Here is a 25,915-nt window from a genome sequence, read left to right as displayed (position 1 = left end):
GAGGAAAACATAGTTTGATATTTCTACTTTTTCTATTTGTCATTTCCTCCAATCTGTCCTTTATTGTGATTGGACACAGCCTTTGGTAACAAGATTGATTTTATTCCTATTTGCCCATAAGTGTTGTAATCCTGCCTGACATTTCTTGCTTAATGTAGAAACCAAGCAAAGGTTCCGCTTGTGCTAGGCTTCATTTCCAGTCATCTGACATAGATGAGCTCTCAGGCCATTGTTGGATTCTCAGACAGCCCTGTGCCCCTTTCTCTTTCCAGGCCTTGGAAACTCTGGCAAAGAATAAGAACTGAATCAATGTTTTGACTTTCTGAATTGCTTAGACTCAAAGACAATCCAAACTGAGCTCTCATCTACTCCTTGAACAGATCCTGCATCTGGTACCTCCACTCAAATCTCAGAAATACTCATAATCAAGAAAAGATATGGGAAGAACCAACATAGAAAAATAGGCTTTCCAGGAGAAAACCTTTCATTTGTCAACTGGTAAAGAGTCATTTCCTCCTTCAGAATAGCCTGGATATATATATATATATATATATATATATAAGAAGAAATATATTTTCTGAAGCACTGGAAAAAACCTACCGAAACCAGTTTTTTCACTTAGGTCAACCCATTTCAGACTTTACTGGAAAATGCTGTACTACCTCATTTTATCTCTCTGAACACAGTCTCTTCTAGAAATGCATCCTAATTGACTAATGTTAGAAACCACCATAAACCAAGCCTGTAGATACCCAGGCTGAGATAGACTGCACCTGCAGCAGTCTGGGCTGAAGTCCTTAAGACAATTTTCTAATCATTTGGGTGGTTTGCTGTCTTTTTCGATGAACCATGGACTTCTAAGTTATTCTTATAATATCTGATCTACAAGTGGTGATGTTCCTACTCAACATGTTTCATGGAAAATTCTAGAACAAAAAAAAATAGTATAGAACATCCTACTTTACACATCAGTTTGACTGTTAAAATATTATATATGGTTCATTTTATTATAAATCAAGTCACATTCATATGACTCAGTGGTGCTGACTATTAAAAGCAATAGTTCTCCAATCCTTTTATAAAGCAAAGAATCATTTCAAAGGCAGAGATCACTTGGTAATTGTTTTTCTGAGTAAATCCTCACATTAATGACATTCCTACAATCCTTAATAAAATTAAAAAATTACATGATGTGATTTTTCTCTATTGAAGATAGTTTTGGGGCCTGAAATCCTGTGAATTATTTCAGTTTTCCATTTTGAATACGTAGAGGTGACAGAATTCGAGTTCCTGCCTTGTTTTAGAGTTTCCTCTCTTCTATTTTTTAAAACTTTCTGTTTCAATCCTTGAGCACCACACAGAGAAAGCCTGGATTTCAAGCTTGTGAAAAGGCAAAATGTGAGACAAATGGAGATGCTCATTAGACTCCAGAATTTGCATTTTCTACACCCCCAGGAGGATTTATTGCCTGATTTTCCTCAACCTGGGAGCATATGGCTTCCACTCTGCTCTTCTCCCTGGGTTGAAAAATCATTACTCTTCTCAGTTTTCCTCCTCAAGACTTAACTCTTTTATATTGTCTATTTTTTGGTACTGGGGATTGAACCCAGGGTACTCTACCACTGAGCCACATCCCCAGCCCTTTTTATTTTTCAGTTTCAGACAGGGTTTTGCCAAGTTGCTGAGGGCCTTGCTAAATTTCCTAGGCTAGCCATGAACTTGCATCCTCTGGCCTTCAGAGAAGCTGAGATGACAGGCATGCATCACTAAACCCAGCTAGATTTAACTCTTTTTATTCAAAACATGCACAGACACACTGAACATGTATGCACAATTATTCAATGCAGCAATTGATTTTAATATGAAAGATAAGCATGACTGAATATTTTTCATAGTCACAGAGATAAAAATACTGGCTCATTATTAAAAAATTAATTTTATGAGCATTTTCCTCCAGTTGAAGTCCCCACATTTTATGTGGTTGTCCTGGTTGATTCAGCATTTATTGCATTTCTACTATGTGAAAATCACTGTTGATACACTGGGAATGATAAAGAGAGGAATATAGCACAGCCTGAACCTTCAGGAGCTTCAGCTCCAATGGACAAGCCATTCCAGCCAGGAGTTACAATGCATCGCAGAATTAAATCAATGCCATGACACAATTAAGGAACAATTATATATAAAAAAAATTTAAATGTCTTTTCAAAAAAGAAAAATTTGTGTTGAGCTATGAGAGCTGAGAATTAGCTTGGTTCAACAATGAGAAAAAAAATGTATTTCAAACTGAGAGATTTCTTTTGACTTTTGCGTGAAGGATCAATTTGCAAGAATAAATGTCTCAGTTTTTTGACTTCTGAAAATTAGCTGTTAAAATGAGTTGTACTTCCTTTATTTATATAGAAGATAAAGAGAAGGAGAAGGAGGTAGAGGAGGAAGAGAAGAAGTAGGAGGACATAGAGAAGCTGCCTTTTAAGAAGATTCCACTTTTTCTCTCTCAAACTTGCTTGTGTGCAAGAAAGCAGTTGTCTGAATCAATCACGCTTTGCTAATGAACTACTTTGTTGCTAAATCTGCTTACATTATTGTGGATTTTTTTAATCTTTTATTTTAGATTTCAATTGAAATACATGAGTACAGTATTAATAAGTGAAAATCTGATCTTATTATCATGAAAAATCATGTTTCAAAGCAGCCACTCTGGTTCTCTATTCTGTTTGCTCTGAGCCATTTATTTTTCATTCCCCTTTAAAGTTTCTATTTAAACACACCTCTTTGTCATATGCTGATAAATATTAAAATAACAGGAAAAATCTGCCTGACTTATTTAAGCTGATAATAAGAACAAAACACGGGATGTGTGTCTCCTCCTTCCTTTTCTGACTGTGGTTAAGAAGATTTTGAAACCCATAATTACGTAATAATTGGTATCACTACATTCTCTTCCCAGTGAAAAGCCAGGATTTTTTGTAGTTTGCCACAAAGACAGACAAAAACAAATTGCCTAAGTGGTATTGTCATTTCTGTGCTCCATTGTTTTAAAGGAATTTAGCAAAAGAATCTCTAGCTGCCAAGCTGTAGTTACTGTGCCAAAAACCACAAAACAATCTTTCCAACAGCATCTTTGGCTAATGAACTAATTTATAGAACCATAAATGTCACATATTGTCCTAATATCTGTCGGTATGTATCACAAGAACAAGGAAACAGTCTAAATATTCAAATTGATCTCAAAAACATCTTAGCAAATTTGCCAAACAGAAATACCAGCAGCCGTTACCTGACTGGTCAGCTAGTGAGATGAAATGATAGATGTTTCAAACCCAGCTCCTTTCATCTCCAAGTATGCAACACCAGTTATATGATAAAACACTCTATTTTGTTTATTTTTGTAAAACTTCTAAAGGAAACAGTACATCCAGCACCCTAGGTTTTTGAAGTCCATAGTTAATAGTATTATTTACTTCTATTTATTTCCTATCATGGGGCTCCAGAGTAAACTCATCCTTATTTAATGTCTTTCTCTCACTTTTATTCTTGTCTGCTATCTTTCTTTTGTAAAAATATTTTTAGAAGCGTCTGCCATAAATACTTTGGAAACCCATGAGCCAATAGAATCGAAGCTTTTGTTCCCTTCTTTTAGAAGCTGGGCTTTTGTGATACTTTCGTGATACTTATGGTCATAGTACTAGCATGAGATCAGAACTTCCAGGTAGGGAAGAGCTAAGTCTAAACGGGAGGGTACCGTGCTGCTAGAAATGGAATCTTGTGAGAGGCAGTGTTAGATGTGAGGTGGGTATGCTTTGAGTTCATCTTAATAGTTTCTTCTGTTGTTTTGCTGAAATTCACTACTACAAGAGTAGTGCAGGATCAAGGGGGAAAAACTGCATTTGGACTTAAAAAAAAAAGGTGATCTAATGGTTTGTGTATTGTGTCAATAATTTGTGTTCAACTCATCTGCATGGTGTTCCCTTATGGTGGGCCTTCCTCTCACCATTCTCAATACTGCAGGAAAAGCAGATGCACAGTACTGAATGATGAGAGATTAGGGTTTTTTTTTTTTTTTTTAAGAAAGTAACAAAAAACACCTTGGAGGAACAAAGTTTGAAAATCTCCACGAGAAATGATTTGTGACCTGGAAGAACCTTCGGTTTCACACCTGGAAAAGATGTAGGGATGTAGGTGTGGTGACAGCTATAATTGATGCTAAGAGGAAACCACTAACATATCCTTGGAACCCCTGAGGCCAGTGTGGGCACCTGGCGGGGGGGGGGGGGGGGGTGTCACTGAGGTCAGCTCTCCTGGAATTCACTGGAGCCTCAAGGCTTAGGTCAGCCTGCACTCCATCACAGCTCTGATGGCTGCTCCTCTGGTGGGAAAGAGCAGCCCCATTCCATCCATCACAGTTGGAAAATTTGCCCAAGCATAAAATGGGCAATTTTTTTTTTAAAAAAAATACTGCTTTTAATTTGGTTTTACTTGGCATGAAGTGAAGTTTTAGTATACCTTTGAAAAAAAAAATCACCAAGAGACATTCTTCTGAGAGCCATAGCATGCAAACAAATGTTATTCCAAAGGCAGTTCTGAATAAGAGGCACAGTTCTGATTTTGAAACATGGAGATAGCTCTGGTGACATGGCCTACCTTGCAGGTTGACTCTGGAGACAGGAGGCTGACTAGCCGCTGGGGACCTCCTGTGGAGAATGAGAAAAAGAAGGGCTGAGTTCGTGTATTAATGCTCCCACCCCGCTGTGATCACTGAGGAGTTTTCCAGGTCATAATGAGCCATCAAGTGACATAATGCTATCTCCGGAAGGCAGGCTCCTGTAACGTGGGTCGATGACTACAATTCTCTCACATCCAGATGGCCTGGAATTTCCCTCTGCACAGCCTCAGGATGTTCTCACTCTTCAGGAAGGAAGTTGTTTACCAGGTCCCTAGTCAGCCCCTCTGTTTGGTGTTTTGCTGTCCCAGGAGTCATCGTTCCAATGTCAGAGTGAATTCTAGTTCCTTTGGGTAGTGCTGCAGAACGTTACAACCAGAGGAACCCTTAGAGAGCAAAAAAAGTTCAGGCCCTGCAGTTTTTGTATCTCAGGAGACTGGGAACTCAAGAGCTGAAGTTACTTGCTAAAGGTCACCCAGCCACCAGCCACAGTCACCCAGCTTGCTTAACTTCGGGAACTGCCTTTTCATGGAGGAACTGGGGCCTCATTCTTCATCCTAGCAAGTTTCCTGATAACAACACTCAAATGAAACAAGCAAACAAACCCATGTTACACTAATAGTGGGTCTTTTTTCTCCTTTTTGTTTCTTTTTCCTATTCTGTACCTCTTTCCCTAATTTTGCTGGTTTTACCAGCCTCGTGCTTTGCAGAACTAATGTCGGCAGACTCTTCTGGATTCCCAGATTCCTGAGAATCTCCCAGTGTTATCAAATTTTAGGGTGCACTAGAATCACCCCACGGGCTTATTAAAACATTCTATTAAACACTACCTTTGGAGTTTCTGATTCAGTTGACCTGGGCTGGATTTGAATGTTTGCATTTCTAATAGGTTGCCAGGTGCTGCTTGCTGTTGGGGGCTGGGGACTCTACCTTCAGAACCACTGGTATTAAGGATTCTCTATCCCTCTAAGGAGCAACAGGATGTTGGCAATGAGCAAGAGAGTGGCACCTTAGGCCAAAAGCTCTCAAACATGGATAAGCATCAGACACATTTGGGGGGGTCTCTTGAATCCTTTTCTGAATCCCTGAAAGTCCATTCCAGTATATCTGGGATGAGGCCTGGGAATCCATATTTTTACTCCTTTGTGCATTCCCAGGCACAGAGAAGTTTGCCAAAGAAGCCAAATTCTGAACGGTAGAGAAAGACCTACCAAGTTGTTGCCAAAGAAGGCTCTTCCTACTGATTTTCCTACATAATTATTTTTCTAAGTACTCTATCAATCTCTGATCCCTTATGGGTAATCCAGCTTCGACATAGTCATGCACTGTAGCTAGAGTCTGTAGAGAGGGTCCATATTCAGGACTAATTTCCTAGCTGAGTGATTCTAGGCAGGTACTTTTTTGTTTGTTTGTTTGTTTGTTTGGTACCAGGGATTAAACTCAGGGGGACTAGAACACTGAGCCACATCCCCAGCCCTATTTTGTATTTTATTTAGAGACAGGGTCTCACTGAGTTGCTTAGTGCCTTCCCATTGCTGAGGTTGGCTTTGAACTCGCAATCCTTCCGAGCTGTTGAGATTATAGGTGTGTGCCACCACACCTCGCTAGGCAGGTACTTTCAAATCCTTTGTTGCACCAAATTTTCATGTGTGACAAGAGAAGGGAAATTATCATCCAATGATCATTTTCTCTGTAAGACACTGTACTGCTTCCTTTGGTGAGAATACTATTTCATTTTAAGGATAAGGAAACAAGTTCAGAGAAGTTATGAAAGCACACATAGTTTCCGACCGGCAGGATTTCAAAGCCAAGTCTTTCTGAATCCAAAGTGCAAGCTCTTTCCTTTATACCCTCTGCTGATAACACCTGCATGAATACTGAGGGCTGTTTTTCAGGAAAACTGAGAGATTAAATTCCAAACCCTTGGCCTGGAGTTCAAAGTCCTTCACTCTCACGCATCAACATACTTTTTCTAGGCTTATCTGAATTCCTCCTGCTTGACATTTCTTCTCAAACCACTGACTATGTGTTCTATGCATCTTGTACTGCTCCTTTGTAGAACTTTAAACTTGTAATTAAAATAGTCCCCAATTAGAGTTCCATAGATGACTCCTTCAAGGTAAACTGCATATGGGTAGGCAATGACTTGTTCACACCTGGATCCCAGCATGGCATACAGGATGGTATTTCACTTATCGATCCCTCAGCAATACTTGTTGAACTAAATAAGAACTGGATGGATGGATGGATGAATGAATGAATGAATGAATGGATAGATGGGTGGACTTGGAAAGATTTGATTCATGCTTGGCCAGTGCCAAACTTGATTACTTTTTTTTCCTTGAATATGTGTTGTCTGTTTCCTGCTACTGCTCAGGTCATTCCTCTGCCAGGGAAGCATTTCCCACCTTATATATCACCTGCTGTTCAAAGACCAAGCATCTTTCTCAAAGGATACTCTGCTCAGTTGAAAATCATTCTTCCTCTAGACTCTAATGTGTCTTTGAAGTAATTTCCCATGTTATGATTCATATAGGTACATATATCTCGACCAATAATCTGTGGCAGAATCCAGTTCTTTATATCCTATGCAAGACCCACCAGCTTCCTGGCAAATAGTTGAACTCCTAAAGCATTGGCAGACTTTTGATTGGATGGACCTTTGGCATAAAAGTGATTTAAGGAACCAAATACTCCATAGGAATGTGTTCCTTTTCACATAACAGTCTTGGTTCTATATATGTCTCACTGTCTCTTGAACACGCATAATCTAATTTATGGCTGTGCCTTTGCATACGTTTTGTTTAGTTGACCATCTTTCTTCTCCTTTTTAAGTAGCTAATTCTTTCATGTGACCTGGGACTGCACTCAGAGCCTACGAGTGGGCTTTGACTGGTGCTATATTTCCTGAGTTTACCCCATCATTGCTGTGCTTACAGTGTATTGCATTTACCACTTTTCTATCCGTTTGCCCAACTCATCTGTGAGAAATGTAAGCAAAGACTGAGTGTTATTCATAGTAGTACCTCTAGAATCTAGCATAATATTTGGTATGATGTAGGTATTCAAAGCATATTCACTGGACTAATAATCCATTTTTAATGATTTTATTTTGCATCAATTCTTGAGTTCCAAAGAAGGCTTTGTGAAAGGAAAGAGTAAACTAGGAGATTCTAAATGTTGTCCATCTTTGCTTACAGCACCCAATTCTCTCAATGACTTCTTGGAAATTAAACATATTACATAAACTCCTTCATCTCAGAAGTTGTTTTTTTGAAAATATGACTTTCATTTAGAGTTGATAATTCAGATAAGCATCTCTGTGTGTAAGCTTTAGAAAGCCAGGAACCATGGTTATGTGGTTCATCACTTATTCTTGAGATCTGGTGCAAGAAAAAGGTTTAATGATTTTAAATGAATGACTTCTGAAAGCCACATTACTGCTTGGAGGACATAAGAATTCCAGTGAGAAAAATGTGATGAATTCAGGGGGAAATGATATTGTTGGCCTAACTTCCAATGGCCCATAACTTAGGGAAAGATCATAAGAAATTTTCTGCCTGGCTGCTGGAGATGGTGATATGAACAGGGAGGGCCACAACACTTAATTTTTTCCAGCCCTGAATAGTACAATGGAGAGAAAACTGGACTATGAATAAGAAAGCAGGAATTCTAATCCTGGCTCTAGCACCTTCCAACTGAGTAGCCCTCGGCAACTCACATGAACCTTTTACTTTCTTCCGGACTTGGGGAGAGCAGGCAGCAGCTAACATCTACTTCTGATTTACAATGTGCTAGGCCTGTGTGTGGGGTTTTTCATATATTTTTCTGACTTACTCTGAGGAAATCTGGCTAGGTTCTTTCCAGCCCAGAATGCTCAAGATTTTATGATTCTCAGCTAATTTAAATCCCATGCCAAAGTACATAAAGCAATGAAAGGCATATCAGACATACACTTTAAAAAAATGAGATCATTAATTCTCTCCCAAAGATTATTTATATTTTAATTAGATTATGCTTTGGAAGAATGTTAATAGAAAGATGTGGCGTTGATTTCCTGACAGTCACAGGTAACATGCATGATGTTAGTGACAAAGTGGGATGAGGAAGGACACCTTGCTACAGGCTGGTTACTGGTTACTGACTCCTGGGCTGTAGGCACTTTCACACAGACATCTGATTACTCCATCAGGAAAAGTCTGAAGCCAGTAAATAGTTTAGGGATGCTTATCTATATTAACAACTCTAAATGAAAGCCATATTTTCAAAATTAACTCCAGGGACAATGGAAATAAGGCTGAATGTGCAGCCAAGAAATACAGGCCCAATCAAGTGTCCCTCTGTGTGATACACCATGGAGATGCAAAGAAATCAGTTCAATGGGAACCTTTCGATTTTCACCCTTTGGGTGGTAAAATTCAGGCAGACAATGGACTACTTTTATGCAGAGCAAAGAGCCAAGAGATAAAAGAAACCTTCACTCTGAGAAGTGCTATTCTATGTGGGAGTTCCTTTTCATATACAAACCACACTAACCAGATGTCTCATACAAACCACTCCAAGGAAATAATTATTGCTTAAGTGTTTCATTCAAGACAGGGAGTGGCACCCTGAACCCAAGTCAAATATCCCAGAAAGCAACTTCTGAAGTCCATGAATCTTATATTCTTGATATATGTGGAGGCTGGGGTTGGGAAATAAGTGTACATCTGAAATGTCTTTCATTGCTCTTAGGATGCTGTATCCACTCCTGGCAGATAATATTATCTGCACTTCCTTCTCTTGGATTTTCTCCAGTTGTTTGAGGTTATTGACTATCAAGGAATAGACTATCGAGAATTCATTAAATGAACCCTCAGTTCTCCAACCTGCCCTTGCCAGGCTGCTCCAACTGTGATCCAAACCCATCATTCTGGTACACTCCTTTTGTAGCTCGGGCTACACTTCCTTTGGTGAAGCTCTAGTGGGGGTTTTCCCTGTCTTAAGTTTTTTGTTGCTTGCTATAGGTTATAATAGCAATTAATAACAGGATCAATTCTGTACAGACATGTTGGTGGATTTAAGAAATATCAGTCAATGCAGCTATCTTATAGCTGGAGATCTATTCTGTTTGGTAGTTGTGGTTTGCTTTGGACCAAAGGTGACACAAAGGGCCACGATTTGAGAGGGTAGAAACAGGCTGTAAGTCAGGTTTTGTATGGCAATTATGGTCTCAGGATATTTGATTCATAAAAGCTTATATGGCCCCAAACCCACAGGACTATCTGAGGACCTGATTGTTAAGAAAGTAATTTAAGCTGACATAATTTATTTGTCAGCAGGGATAGGATGAATGCCCCAGTACTAACTAGGAAAGACCACCTAACCCATGCTAACGAATCAGGTTGAAATCACTAAGCCCGCCCCTCTTTTTCCTTGGAGCTACACAGTGTAGTGGTTTGGGTACAGTCATGCTAAAGAACCCTTTAAAATGTGTCCTTTTTCATCCTTCCTCTCCATTCCCGGCTATAGCATTTTGGCCCTCACATTTTATTTCCTGCAAATACTATCTTAGCTAACGTCTCTGTCTTTGGGCTGTCTGACTGTCATCAGTTCCATCAGTTCTTCTTAAAGGTTATTGTTCCAAAGCTCTCCAGGGACTTCTTCCCATAACCCAGAGGACTTAGTTGGGGTAGAGAATGGGAAGAGCTCTGCAAGGAGAGCCAGAAAGCCAGGTTTCTAGTGTGACTGCTGCTCCCAAGACGTGTGTGGCCATATGCTTGTCACTTCCTCTCCTGAAGCTGTGTTTCCTAACCCATAGAGAGGAGGTGACAAGGCCTGCCATGAGATTGATTTATGGTGGTTGTCACTGAGAAAATGGCTACGAAAACACCACAGTGTTACCGTGCTTCTGGATTTAGCAAGAGAAATTGTCTATCATTAGAACAGTTTGAATTTGCTGGGCTCGATGGTGTTTTGAATGCTTTGCAAATATCGGCTCATTTAATCCTCAAAACAACCCAATTTTACAGATTAGGAAACAGAGATTTAGAGAGAGGAATTAACTTGCACAAATGCATAATTTTAAGTTATTCTACAGAAAGCAAAAACAAAAATATAGGGATAGAGGAGAAATCACTTCTAGAAAATAATTTTCTAAAAAATTGCGGAACTTTCCTGAATCATTACTTATTCAGAAAATCATATATATGATGACTATTTATGGAAAATTAAACTGGGTGTCCGCATTCTACTAATTCTTGGGAATTCAAAGAAAAATAAATCCAAGTTTCCCTCTAAGAGCTGCACAGTCTAGTGATTGGCCAAGATCCACAAAGGAATGTGCTAGGGTCTTTAGAATATCTTCCAGTCACATGAGGGCCCACTATGCTATGGAAGAGTAAGGGAAAGCATTCTGATAAGGTGATCCTAGAAGGGACACCATATCATATTATCATAAAATAGAGCTAGGACCTGGCCAAGAGGACACCACTAGGAGGAAGGAGACATTTCAGGAAAAGAGAACAAAACGTCCACAATTAGGATGGAGAAGAGAGCATGCAGGGAACCGCTAGACCACAACTATTGAACACAATCCCATGTGGCTGGAGACCTGGTCTGGTTATTCACCACTGGATCCCCAGGCACTTCCTATTAGACAGTAAGCCCTGAAAGGGCAGAGAACTTGTCTGTTTTGTTCACTATTATATAATCAGTACTTGCCAAAAAGTAGGTGCTTAGCTAATATTTGTCAGTGCACGTGTACATGCATGAATGAATAGTACATACTGAATAAGTCCTTACTGGATGGATTTTGATAAATAAGTAAACAGAGAGTACCACTCCAGAAGAGGCTGGGTCAAGTCTCAGAGTTTCATATACTGGCTGACTATCTGATATCTGAAATGCTTGGGAACGGAAGTGTTTCAGGTTTGGGATTTTAGAATATTTGCAAATACGTCATCATATACCTTAGAAATGGGACTCAAGTATAATCACAAAATTAATTTTTTTGTTTATACACACCTTATTATACATGGAACCTGAAGGTAATTTTATACAATATTTTTAGTGCCCGTGTGTTTTCAGTGCAACCCATCATGACAGGTCTGCTGTGGAACTTTTCACCTTTGGTATCATGTTGACTAGCACTTAGTTTCAAATTTTGGAGTTTCAGATTGGGTGTTCAATCTATCCGTACATGACACTAAACATAAACCCAACCAACAATCAGTCAAATTAATTTGATCTGGGCTGTAAGGTACCTTGGGTACTAAGCACTAGCTTCTAAATTTTTTTCTTAATGATGGGAGTGGACCACTGCAATGGTCCACAAATATGCATTTTATTCATTAACCACGTGAGTGCAACCAACAATTCTGATCAAACAGAAAGTTTGCTCTGTTAGAAATCTGGAGAATAGTTTAGAAAAATAGAGTCCAAAGGTGGGAAAGCCTCTGCTCGGGTAGGCACATTCGTCTCACATGGAGGCTTAAAAACAAGTTATAGGACAGTGAACCGAAAAGAAATCACTCAAAATAGGCTACTCTCACTTTTAATAAGCCCACTCTAGGGAGATTTGAATGATCACAAAATAGAGGATGGGTGAATGACTTTACAAAGACCTCAGACAGGATATTCTGTACCTTGAACACTGAAAAATCAAAAGACTTAAGTTTTGGCCCCTCTGTGTCTTTTACCTATGTCATGGTTGCTAACTAGTTGCTGGGCTCCTGAGGGCTTGCATTTATCTTTCAATTAAACAAAAAGGTTGAGCATCATGGATTCTATGACCCTCAGAGCCTGAGGATCTATTAAAACATGTAAGAGAGTGAACTGTATAGCACTTATATTAGGCTTATGGATTGAAATGATTTTGGAAGAGAAAGTTATTGTCAGGAATAACAAGTTCAACCCCATCACCTTACAGATGAGGAGACCAAGGATTGGCAATGTTAATTGAAACAAGAAAGGTCCTGTATTTCACTAGGGAAAGAGAAGAATGTAATTCCACTATTAATCATCAAACTGCATGAACCTGCTTTATGTATTTTCAAAAAAACACACCCCTCAAAAAAAGGAAAAAAAAACAAGTAACTTGAACTTGAGCTTTGGGTATCTTTAATTTTAAATTTGAGTCTCTTAATTCATTAACATCTTATTAAGAATTTTTGGTCATTTTTGGCCAATATGACAAATATAAAAATTTTAAAATTATCCTCATCTCATTATTTCATTTATTGAACTCCTCTAGTATAGTTAAGGGTTCAAAAATCAATAAAACCCAGACTAGATAATTTCTAATGTCTTACCAGTTTCAAAATACTGTAGTGTTCTATCTTATTTTCAAATTTCATTGTGTGTGGAAATACAAATTTCATTGTGTATTTAGTTTGGAGAGCAAATTTCCATGCAATACTTGTTTATTTAGGGGGGGTTTAAAAACTGCTGTTAGGTGGTTTTTGTTTTGTTTTGTTTTTGCTTTTATTCATAACTCCAGAGAGTCAGTGCTTACTTGTTGGATGTTCCATGAAGGTTTGTCAGTAGAGTGAAGTTATTTCTCACACTTCGCAAGCTGGCAAGGACCTATAAAGAAAAGGTTTCAAATGGTTAGTGACAAAAGGGGACAGATGCCAGACTCCAAGGCCACATTTAGGAACCACACCCAGGGACAGAGTGAGATTGAGCCAAGACCAGCATAATACGTACCTGGGCAAATGGAGTGACAATCAAGTCATCGCCGTGTCTAAAGAAAAGAGAGAAAAAGAAACATTCAGAAACACACCTCAATTGCAACCATGACACACAAGCTATAATATAACTTGATCAATATTAGCAACACATGTATTCTATAAATACGTCTACCTGGATAGAAGGCAGGATTTGCAATCAGGCAAAAATGGGGATCCCAAGAGATTTTAAGAAAAAAAAATAGCACCAAGTTCATGACTCCTAGATTTATGGTGATTTCACATACAAGCATTTACAAGTAAGCTTATATCCTCAGGGTATCATTCCATTAAACAGCAGACCCAGAGTACTGTAATTCAAAGCGACTTGTGGATTTTGGTTGTTAGAGCCAGGAAATTCAAAGGGAGGGCTGCTCACAGGCACACACAGAGTTGGAAAAAATGGTATAACAGTCTGGATAAAGGTTAACTTTGGATTTCCTGGCTTTTGTTGATTTAAACCACAGCTTTAATGCCATTTAAACACAGATTTCTGTCTGGGAATCCCATTACTTTTTTAAAAATTTTTAATATAATTTTTTTTTCTTAAAGTACCCAAGGAAAAGCTTTTAGTGGAAGTGAACAGACTGAACCTCCTAAAACCATACCATTGTTACTCATTTGGTCCTGAAGGCCTGATTAATGTGTAGCTAGTGTTTTGTAAATCTGTACTTGGGACTAGTCAGAAAAGTGTTTTCAGAAGTGTACCTTCGCTCTCTCTGATGCTTGCTTTAATAAATCCACTTATGCCGACATCCAGCAAGCTCTCTACTGAAGATCTTAGGCCACGTGTCAGCCTGAGCTGCAGTCACAAAATCAGGACAATTTTTTTGTCACGGTGTGAATCATAACAGCACTGAAACTGGTGACAATGAGCTCCCCTCACAGTCTGTCTCTCCCTTCTCTGTCCTCATGATTGCCATATGCATGCAAATATGGCAGCCTATTCATTAACCATATGAGTGCCTCCAACAATTATTAGGCATGTGCCTCATACCAGCCACTACGTGAGGCCGGGGGTGGGGTGGGGGTGTCCAGATTTGAACAACACATGCCTCCTCCTTGACTTCTTCTTCTCTGGCTCAGGCTTTTAGCCTGGGCCCTATTTAATACTCTATGTCCCTTTCCATCTTTGTCTTTAGCTACGAGCCTCATTCAATTTAATCTAGCAAACTTCTTGTGTGCCCACTTTGTACAATGATAATAAAAAGAATATCAACAAAAGGGAAGCATTCTTTGTGTGACTCACAACAGCAGCACAGAAGATGGTAATGGTGGGCTCCCTTCTGTCTACCCCTCTGTCCTCATGATTGCTACATAAATATGTGTGTGTCAGCTCCTTTATGCACATTATCTCATTTGAATCTTAGAACAAGTCTTTCAGGCAGGTACTGTTTGGTATTCACATGTGATAGGTGATGCCAGCTGCAGAGCAGTTACCCAGTTGCTTAACCAAAAATGTTAATCAGCCAAAGAACTGAGACTGATTCCCACAATCTGTGCTTTAAATATTATGCTTCCTATTTTACGGTGACACTGCACAGTTGACAAATCAAAATAGGAAAGGCTAAGTACTGTTTGAGGTGAACTTTGAAGGGCAGTCTTTCAGAGAGGGCTACAGACATTTGTAGAGAAGAAGGTGAGAAGGTCTCCACACCCATATTCTGGGTAGCCTGGTGAAAGATTATGGAATTGGTGCTTAATTTGGTAGGAAGAAATAAGCAAGTGAAGTTTCTTAGTGAGATGGGAAGTAAGAGAAGCAAACTGAAAGTGTTTTTGGAGGTCAAATGCTAGGGAGGCCAAGGATAGATCAGAGAGGGGACATACTCAGAAAGAAGAGTAGGAAGTATTGCAGATGAGAAGGTATGGGTATGGCCAAGATAGGACAAGACTAGCTCAAGACATTCCAGAGGTCTTGCTAGGACTCGGTATTTAAATGAATAAAGAAACATTGCTTTTAGTTTAAAAATAGGTATCCGAGACAACAGTCATGAGTAGGAACAAGTGACGAGGAGTTGGGGCGTTTGGAGGATTCTCTGAGTTTTCAGAGCACATGTGGTATTAAGGCACTTGGCAGAGACATCAAGCAATAAGGCTGAAATGCAGTAATTAGATCTATAAAGTTAGGAGTCTCCTACAATCATAAGGATACTTAAGGCAATAGCAGGGGATGTCTTTCTCTAGGTGGCAGTATATATAGATAAGAAGTCCAGGGAAGAACCTTAGGGCTCTTGCAAAGTAGTCCAAAGGAGAGAGAATAAAGAATTAGAAGAGGAGCAGTTGTGATAGATGTATGATGAACTGTATCAAAAACTGCCCCTTCCTAGTTGTTTTCTTAAGATGAACTTTGAGAGGGGTGAAAAATCTTGCTGCTCATTGAGATTGCTGATGCAAGGTCCGTATTGTTCCTAAGATGTCAGAGTGAGTTGGTCATGAATCAAGCAGATCTCTTATGACTCCTAGATTTCTGGAGTGTAAATATCTGTTGAAAGCAAATAGCACAATCAAATTCATATACTTGTGGTACTTAGAGCTGATGTATTGGTAAATGAATTGGGAAGCTACTAAAACTTCATAAAGTAATGATTAAAGAAGATAAACAAACATTAATAGGGAATGTTATCACTGTTGAGCTTTTGAAATTCAGAAGAGAATAATGTTCCAGAGCAGGAGATGGATTTGATGGATTTGCAGATCCTAAGCATGTTAACCCACAAAGGATTTGAGCTGCAAAAGCCAATGCTGGATGTCACTGAGGGCTACTAGAGAAAATATCAGATAGTTTATAATGAGTATCAGGACAGAAACAAAATAAAATTGTTGAAACAAACAAAATATTCCAAGTTATGAGACTATTTGAACTTTGAAAATCATAATTTAATGTATTACCAATTAAAAGTATACTGGTGTGGAAATAACAAAACACTTGATTAGAAACACTAGTGCCTTTCTTGATTTTCCAAACAACCAGAAAAAGCCATTGTGCTTAGGAACAAGGCTGGATATTCAGAACTGTCGCATGAGCAACATCTAGTGAAAAAACCAGCACATTACAATTTTGTAGAATAATTGGAGATGAGAACTATAGTCTTGAGTCTTAGCAGTGGGTTTTGAAATTGACTGCATGTCTCCTCAGAACAATGAAATGTTTCCCCAGAAAGCAAAAAATCCTGCTTCTAACTGCTGTACTCTACACTTTATGGATTAACTTCATCTTCCTCTGATATCTTCTTGTGCAGAACTGTAATTTTAGTCTGCTTTATAGAGATATGCATACTATAGTGGGTAGGAGCAGATTTGGGAGCTAGACAGCAAGCTTTGCTTTACAATTGTGTTATTACTAACTCTAAAACATTAGATAACCTGTGTTATATCTTCTTCATCTGTAAAATAATAATTAAATGAGTTATTATATATGTACAACTCTTAATGGGGATTGTCATATAAAAGCATTTATTTATTTCATCATAGTTATTTTAAGTTAATAGTAGTATCTTTATATTATTTTATTTTTATATTTATTTTATATTTACTTTTGTTAATAGTGGTATCTTTGTAACTATGATTAAAGAGTTGCATGTCTATCTTCTAAGCTGGTGAGAACTTCTTCAAGATACACCTGCCTGTCCCTGTTGCAATCAAGAGGACGTGAGTTTACAATGTACTTTACAGTTTACAAAGTGCTTTCATAGACATTATTTCGTGTGATCAAAGGAAGCTCCGGATCCCAAGAAATGATGCGACCACTTATCTCTTTGACTAAATTTGAAACTTCCTTCTCCTCATCCCAACAATCAACTATAGACCCCTTTGATCCTAACTTGCAAATGCTTATTAATCATCCACTGGACCTGCTCTGAGAATTATTCTCTATTATATGGATTACCCAAGCAACCTACCACCTGCTCTTTAGGCTTGGTTGCTCTGCAAACCATCCTTCACTGTGCAACCAGAGCTGTCTTTTAAAAGCAAATATCTGATTATACATTTTTTGGCTTAAAAAAGTCTAGTAGTCCTGGTGCTTGTCTATAGCTGAAGACCAGCCTGCAGCACAGGCCCTTCATGGCAAGGTTCTGGCTTCCTTCTCCAGCCTCTCACACCACATCCCCACCCCGTCAACTTCTCTGCCTCAGTCATGCTAAGCTGTGGTTCTCCACACTGCTCCCCTGCAACTGAAGACTTCATTGGCATGGCCTGTCCTCCTGTACACCCTTTCAGTCAGCCTAACTCTTCTGAAATGTCACCTCAAAGCCTCTGTTCAGCCTGCCTGGCCAAACTTTTCAGTCCTATGCAAATCTCTGTGCCTTTGCCCTTACCTAAAAGTACTGAGATCACCTGTTGACTAACAAATCTTTTAGTTCTCTTGAAGGAATTGAAATTGTCTCATTTTTAATAAGGTGCCTAAGTAAATATTTATTTAAAAAAGAATTGAGCTGCGAGTGGTGGCACACACCTGTAATCCCAGCAGCTCAGGAGGCTGAGGCAGGAGGATTGCAAGTTCAAAAGCCAATCTCAGCAAAAAGCTAGGTGCTAAGAAACTCAGTCTCTAAATAAAATACAAAATAGGGCTGGAGGGGGGATGTGGCTCAGTGGTTGAGTGCCCTGAGTTCAATCCCCTGTAACTGCCCCCCTCCTCCCTAAAAAAAGAAAAAGAATGAATGGGATCTTGTAATGATTGGAAAGTTAGGCAGAACAGAGATGTTCAGTCTCATTTGGTATTTATGTGCTCAATATCCACTTGGTTTAGCCACCTGGACTCTTGGGACTCAAGCTTTGATTCCTATTTGGTTTCCCAATGTTCCCCTCTTTAAAATAAGAAAATGATAGTACCTTCCACATTGTAGATGTAGATTTTGAATGAATTAATATATGTAAAGGAATTTAAATAGTAAATAGCATGAGGAACTTGATTAATAAAAATGTGCTTTTACTTACAGATATGAAAGCAATTCAATGTCTCAACAGCCATGGTGAGAGAATGGGATGGTTACAGTCTTTAACTTAACTCATAGGAACCACGTTGTACTCTTTGGGTCACCCATCAGCCATCAGGTCTTACGTTTGAAAAACTGTTCTTTGTGCTGTTCCTCTTGGTTTTTCAGTCTCATTTCCCTTGACAACTCTCTAGAAACCACTTAGTTCTCATGTAAATTGCAGCTTGAAAAAACTCCTTGACTTCATAGAGATTTACAAATGGGATGACCAAATGAGAGAAGCCAGGAGCCTCCTTTCCTTAGTTTTGCAGGTGCATAATCAAGACTTCTTGTTGTCTGGGGCAGTTCCTGTCACAATTTTGGGCAATGAATCTGGTTTCGTCAATTTTTAGGACTTTCTGTACCGATTGGGAAATCTGTACCCGGGTATGCAAAGGCAATACGTGAGAGATGACTGCAACCCAGCAAATGAACAGAAAACAACAGATTCTTGCCACATCTAGGAATGCATCTAAGATTTCCTTTTGGAACTCCATGGTGATCTTGTTTGACTTCTCTAGAAAGCCATTTTTATTTTCCATTCACATTTTTATGCTTAATAACTAACCCATTCTCTCTACTTTAAATTTTCTCTTACTCTTCTGAAAGAGTTCAGACAAAAAAAAAATGTTTAAAAGCTAGTGTCTCCCCTATTATTAGAATTTAATGCAGTGGAATTATGCAAATTTTTCCACTTCGTATAAATTCATCATTGCTCTGCTGGGTTGAGGCACTCCTGAGCAGAGAACATCCTGTAGCCCACACAGTGGCCTTCATTTCAAAACTCTTAGTTTATCATCACCCATTTTCTTCCTGGATCTATTGGGAGAAGATATGGGAAGCTTAGGGACTGCTTCTGTATTTATTGCAGTTCATTCTGAAGAGTAAAAATGGGAAGAAAGAGGTTTACAAGCATTACTTCAGTTTAGATCCAGATGCCTGTGTGGAACGGGATTTTCCAACATAGTGCTGATCAAATGAAATACCAGAAGAACCTGGGTATTATTTAAATTCTGATTTTTTTGGTTATGTTCATATGTATAACACCTTACACTAGCAAAACAAAAAAAGATTTTATTGTAATGTTGAAATATTTTAAAACAAAATCTTTTGCTATTTTTATTACAAACAGTTTAATATAACCTGTTATCTGCATAAGGTGGCATTAAGTTGCCAACTCTGTTTTCTCAGGAGAGACTATTATTGTGAAACTCTGACCTTCCATCATTTTTTAAAAGTCCTTAAAAAGTAAGAATGATACAAGATAATTTACCTTTGTAAAGCTTACTTGTCTAAATTTAAAGTTGGCATCACTGTGTGGATTCTAGGGTTGGGGGAAACTTTTATTGGTCAGTAAAACTTCAGAAAAGGTAACCCACTAGCAACAGGGATACCAGGTGCAGAGTAATCCAAAACTACATCCTGTTTTCATCAGCTACAGACTGAGTTGGGTTGTGATCTTCAAGGTCTCTTCAAGGGCAAATTTTCTCTAATGTTTGATTCGGAGGAGAGAAACACCAGAGTTGAGTCTGAAATTTGGATGGAGTCTTCTGTGAACATGGAATGCCTGGAGACTCATCATACTACCTAGCACAAGTTTGGTGAACTATACCTGAGGAATTAATTTAGGGAAAGACTTTTTTTCCAAAGCTAGTCTTCTATCTGTAAAATGCCACATGAATGAAGTTTGGATTCTTTGAGCTCACTACATTTCCAATGCTCTCCTATGATGAAGTCTAGAAAAGTCTTTATCAAGGTGGAAGTAAGGATTCCTAGTGTATTCACTGTGAATGGTTACCACCCAAGACATAGTCAGAAAATATGGAGCCTGCATAAAGCATAACCAAATGGCCACCCCTCCTCCAGCCTCAGGTACCTCTATTTTTACTCACGTTTTCTACCTTTACAGTATAAAGAACATAGACAACAAGAGTTCAAAACTTTTGAATATGACAATTGCTATGTCATATTGGTATCTCCCAAGAGTTCATATTGCTCAAAGTTGGGTCTTGGTATGGTGATGTTGGGAGGTAGTGGAACCTTTCAGAGGTGGGACCTAGTATGAGGTAATTGGGTCATTGCAGGCATTGCTCTTGCAAGGAATTAATGGAGGTTTTGTTGAGTGAGTTCATTCTCATATGATAGCAACTTGTTATAAACCAAGTCCAGCCTACTCAGTTTGGCCCATTTTGTATGTGGTTAGTTCCTTTTTTATTTCTCAGACAGGTTGAAATGCAGTCAAGGGGTCAGTGCCATGCTGTTTCAACCCTCCAGCTGCCAGAATTGTGAGCCAAATAAATTTCTTTCATTTATAAAGTACCGAATCACAGGCATTTTGTTACAGCAACAAGAAATGGACTTGATTCTTAGCTACATGGGGGGATATAGTATGAGACATAGTCATGAGACAGGGGCAAGTTTCTGAATCTCTCAGAGTCTCAGTTTCATCATCTACAGAGTGGGGATAATAATGGGACCTACCTGACAGGGTTGCTATGACAAATAACAGAGAATACATGTAAAGGAAACTGGCCCCAGGGTAAATGCTCATTAAATGCCATGTTCCTTCTACTCTGTAGAGTAAAGTGTGTCTGTGTGTGTTCCTTTGATCATTCCTGGTTAGTTGCAATCTCCATGAGAACAAGCAAACTTTGGGGGAATGCTTTTAACTCATCTGTGAATTCTCCACTGTGTTGTTCAACATTTATCCCCACATTTGTCTGGCACATTACACAGCACATAAGAGTGTTCAGTAAATATTAACTAAAAATGAGCGAAAAAAAAAAGAATTTTGGTCCACACAATGATTTAAATATTTTAGGGCTGGGGTGCTTCTGTTAAAGTTTTCTAGTAGAAATAACCAAGGAACATTTTCTTCCCCCCAGCTTTAAAATGCCCTCTGCCCCTTTACAAGAAGGTGAACCTTTTTGGCTTCCTCTCTAATAGAGAAAGAGAACCCAGTGGAATTTTCCAGGCTGGAGACTTTAGGGAGCTACTGATATTTTTATAACATATGATGTTAAAAGCAATTGTATGTGTGCCCAGAAACCTTTTAAGGCATGGATTTTAGCATCCAATTTTATTTGGTTTCAGAAATTTAATAAGCAGGCAATACAACCCAGTCATTGTTCTTTAAATAAAAATTAGAGATATACAATTAATAGGAGCAAAACAAAAACATCAGCTGTGCTTTGCGGGGCGGTGACGTGTGCTGTGTCTCACCAAGGAGTCAGGCAACAAGCGGGTATTGTGTTAGGTTCCAGAGAAAGGACAAAGGCATGTATCTGAGTGACGACCTAAATGCCACCAGACAAAGGCCAGTGTAAGAAATGCAGGTGACCAACCACCATTTTTTTCTTCTCTGTGGGAGCCTCATGCAAACTGCACATGCAGCTGACAACTCAAGTGTGATTTGCGAAATGTGTTAAGGTTCTTATTCCATAAATGATTCAGCAGTTCAGGAAATGAAGTTCAATGAAAAAAAAAATTTAAGGGTACATAACAGATGTGGACTGAACGCTGTGCCTGAGGTGTTGAAACACCTTTGGAGACCCTAGTTACAAATTCACATGCTGTAAAGCACTGATGTCGTTAAGATGGTCAACCCTGTCACCTCTGGTCATGTTCATTTTTTTGTGTCCCTTCTCCCTCAGGTTAAAGGGCAGCTGATGCTGCCGCTGCTATGACAGGGTGAAGATGAGGTAATGCGAGGCTGGGAGCCAGACAAGAAGAACACTACTCACTGCTCGCTTGGAAGTGATGAGTTTCTTGACATCGCCTTTGGTGACAAGTCATAGTCGCTGTCTGATCGGTACAGAAAGGACTCTCTGCGCTGGCTGTGCCCAGGAAAGGTGGCGTGAAGCACCAGCCCAGAGGAAGAGCTGGCCTGGGGGTCCAGTGGGCTCCGACCTGGGGAAGGGCCATTTTCCACATCAAAGCTTAAAGAGAAAACAGGAAACTCGGGTCATATGAGAGTCACAGAAGAAGACATCCAACATACTTGGAAAACCCACATGTGGCACTACTGGGTGCCAAGCACACTGCATGAAGCTTTATGCTTTATGGAAAATTTTAATTCATAAGATAGCTCTGAGTTAGAATCATTATGATTCCCATTTTTTAAATATAGGAAACCAAGTCCCACAGAATTTCATTCATTTACCTAATACCATCTTCATCAATAATGACCATCAGAATCTGAACCCAGGAACAAATCCCATGACCTCTTTCAGCAACATGAACAACTATGACAAATTAAGAATGAGAGTTGGAAAGTAAAATAATTTGTGATAATAAGCAAGTCTGGAGGGGACATCTAGCACAGCTCTAGGTGTCAGACACAGAGCTGTTATGTGAATGAGACTTCCTAGCTGGAAGATTTCTTCCTGCCATAAATAAATATCACAGTCTCATTAAAAATACAATATGCACACTTTCCAAATGTTTTGGGAACAAAGTGTTATCATGAAAACATCCACTCTCTGATTAGATGGGAGGCCCAGCCTGAGATTTAATATTCATATGCAAGTTTAACCACAGAAAAGGATTTAATTAATCTGATAACACCAAATTACTCTCCAAGGCTGCAGAGCTTGGTCTCTGGAGAAGATGCCCTCGATGGCTCCCCCAGAGGAGTGCCAGTGCCATTTCTGATCATCTGCTTCTCTCTGGGGAGATGCCCTCAAGTTCAGAATTATTTGAAGACCTCATCAATGATCACACAGACAGGTGTAGCAGAGGTTTTGTCTCTTGTTTTCTTTCCCCTTCCTGGTATCACCTAGGCACCGTGTCCTTCCTTTATTACCCCATATGCATTTTTTTCCTGCACGCACAACCTCCCTCAGCTTCAAATCCACAGTAACACTCCTCTCTAGTACTTCCCTCTGACATGCACGTCTCCCCAGCTAACAGTTTGCAGAGAGAGGTATCATGAAGGGGGCTCAGGGCTGGGGTGTTCTTTCTTCCAACTTAGACCACAGTTGGCTTCCTTTAGTTACTCAGTCAGCTGCTATAATTGTTTTCTACATTTTTGGTCCTTTTCTTTCATTAATTCGGACAATGCTCCTCTCTTCTGGTGCATTTTACTTAATGTTTCTTCAGTTTACAATGTGTTTTCTGATAGATTATTTCATTTAATCCCAACAATTTGGCAAACAATATAATAGGATTCTACTCTACTTTTGAGGTAAACAAGATTTAGGGAGATATAACTATTTGGGTTAAAGTAACAGGCTAGAACAGTAGTTGTACCCACACCCTTATCCATGGGGGATATGTTCTGAGACCCCCAATGGGTGCCTGAAATATCAGATGGTACCAATCTCTCTGTGTACTGTTTTCTCCTAGAAATACATACTTATTTATGTATATTAGGCAGAGTAAGAGATTAACAACTGATTATAGAACAACTATAAAAATATACTGTCATAAAAGTATTTAAAAGTTATGAAGTTTTAAAAAATTTCCATGCAACAATTTTGAACTATGGTTGACCACAGGTAGCTGAGACCATGCAAAATGAAACTGCAGATAAGGCAGTTTCTACTGAAACTTGTAGATGAAGCACCAGAAGACCCACAGTCTTCCAACTAGTCTCCCTACAACCTCAGATGTTCCTTATCACTGCATTCCACAGCAGCCCGCTGGATAATGGAATGCGTTTCCTCTCAGTCTCTGGATTCAAAGAGAAATTGTGCTTGGTATGTAAAGAGTCAGCCAGACTAGAAGCGACCTTGGGTGCTATTTTGTATGAACACGGGAGGCAGAAAATTACCCTGAAGTAGTTTTTCTTGAAACAGGAAAAGACATGACAGGATGTAGGGTTATAATGCTTCCCAGAGACCACTCTGAGGCAAGGCTCTGGGGCAACCCACAAACTCCAGGTGTCTGATAAGAAGCAGCAAGTGAGAATCTCTGGGCAAAAAAGAAAAGAAAGAGCCAATTCAATATATTTGGGCTTTCAGGATACCACAGATGGATTTTCTCAGCAGGCCAATGGTGTGGAACAGGGCTACCTTTTAAAGATTGCAGGCCAGTCAGCCAGGGCAGGTAATCACCCATGTAGACCAGCTTTCCTGGAGGTAGAGTTACGCTGTGAGCCACCTACATCACTGCAAGTAAAAAGTACAATGAAACAGACCCCCAAACATCCCCTGGTGAGAACTGCATTAGCTGTTGAATGAAATGAAGAGCTGTTTTGTGGGATAAAGGCTCTTTCATGCATCCCCAATCCTGCAGAACCTGTAGGCCCTGATACTGATCCCTTCTTAAGGTCAAAGAGGACAGGTTCTTAAAAGGTGAAGGTAGGATCACACAAAGCCTGACAGTAGACATGAGCTTTGAAATTTCATGTATAGTCCTGTTGTTATTCATCTGGTATGTATCTGCACAGCTTTTTGGATCTTACAAAAGCAAAATACGTTTTGAACAGTTGACATCCAGCAGCCCATCAATATGAGTTGGACTTCGTCATGATCCAGTAACCAAAGACTTGGTATCTGCAGCAGTGGGGGATCTCTAGCTCCAGTACTATGGCCTACAGCCACTAAATTGGTCAGTGCTCATGGGGTACCAGTCATTAAATGTTATGAATATCACCGCTGTGTACCTGTGCTAAAATCTTAGAAGGGAGGCCAAGTGCGTCTGCCCACCAGTCTTAGAACTTTTTCCATTGAGGGTGCCACAAGGGCTCACTCTGCCTGCTTTTTTTGCTGGAGGCATTCCTACTGGGCAAAGTAAGTCCACAAAGCTGGGGCCCCAGGGCATTCCGTCCCTAGTGCCGGTGTCAGAAAGTTCACCCGTGCCAGGTAAACTGGGACTAGACCCAGGTACCCAAACTCCCTCCATGTCATTCCTGTTTGGGCTTGTTTTCTTTCTCCCTTACCCTGCCTAAACTCATAGGGGAGATTGCTGGAATTTAGAGGAAGCCAGGGAAGAATTCTCTGGTGCAAAGAAGCAGTCTTAGTGAGACAAATGGCCTTTCATATTCCCTGGGGCACTGTTTCAAAGCAACCAACACAGATGTACGACTTTGGAACAAACATGAATCACCAACCAGACACCAGCCCCAGTCACAGCAAAATTAGCGGGCAGACATCACAATACTTCCCACAGATCCAGGGAGTGAGGGGGTGTGCTCATGGGGGAGACTGAGGACAGACCTAACGAGCAAAATGAATATACCACACGAACTGTGATGCAATTAGGAAGAAAACTGAATTTTCATGGGAGAAACAAACACATCAAGGGGGCTATTATTTATTTAGGGTCATTTTTTGTCTCTGCTCTAATCAGGACACACATTTCACCCTTAGGTTTCTTTAGATTAAAAAAAAAAACATATAAGATTAATTTAAGAATGTTATATAAAACATGAACAAAAGAGAAAAGAATAGCTTCAATAGCTTTGTATTTTTCCATCTGAATATTCTTTTCATCCAGGTTTGAATCTTGATTGCTTTTAATAGGGTTTTATATACTGCAGTTTTCAGAATTATCATTTTCTTTGGGCTACTTAATAGTTCATCCGATATACCTGTACTACATTTTTTTTTCTTTTTACTGTTTTTCTT

The 25,915-nt window shown here is 39.4% G+C and overlaps 1 protein-coding gene across 6 annotated transcripts in view; it reads right to left on the bottom strand.

The window, feature by feature from the left end:
* Positions 1 to 25,915, bottom strand: part of Pde4b (phosphodiesterase 4B) — a 513,928-nt gene that overhangs the window by 94,435 nt on the left and 393,578 nt on the right. For all 6 annotated transcript variants that reach the window (XM_078026453.1, XM_021731099.3, XM_021731098.3 and 3 more), the window contains 4 exons: positions 22,088 to 22,282; positions 13,352 to 13,388; positions 13,158 to 13,228; positions 4,645 to 4,694 (listed from right to left, as the gene is read on the bottom strand). In XM_078026453.1, the coding sequence (XP_077882579.1) occupies positions 4,645 to 4,694; positions 13,158 to 13,228; positions 13,352 to 13,388; positions 22,088 to 22,282 (353 nt within the window). The remainder of the gene's footprint in view (positions 1 to 4,644; positions 4,695 to 13,157; positions 13,229 to 13,351; positions 13,389 to 22,087; positions 22,283 to 25,915) is intronic.

Source organism: Ictidomys tridecemlineatus, chromosome 11 (assembly GCF_052094955.1).
Source record: "Ictidomys tridecemlineatus isolate mIctTri1 chromosome 11, mIctTri1.hap1, whole genome shotgun sequence".
Taxonomy (NCBI): domain Eukaryota; kingdom Metazoa; phylum Chordata; class Mammalia; order Rodentia; family Sciuridae; genus Ictidomys; species Ictidomys tridecemlineatus.
Note: the sequence above shows the minus strand (reverse complement) of the source record. Positions and strands in the feature narration are given on the sequence as shown.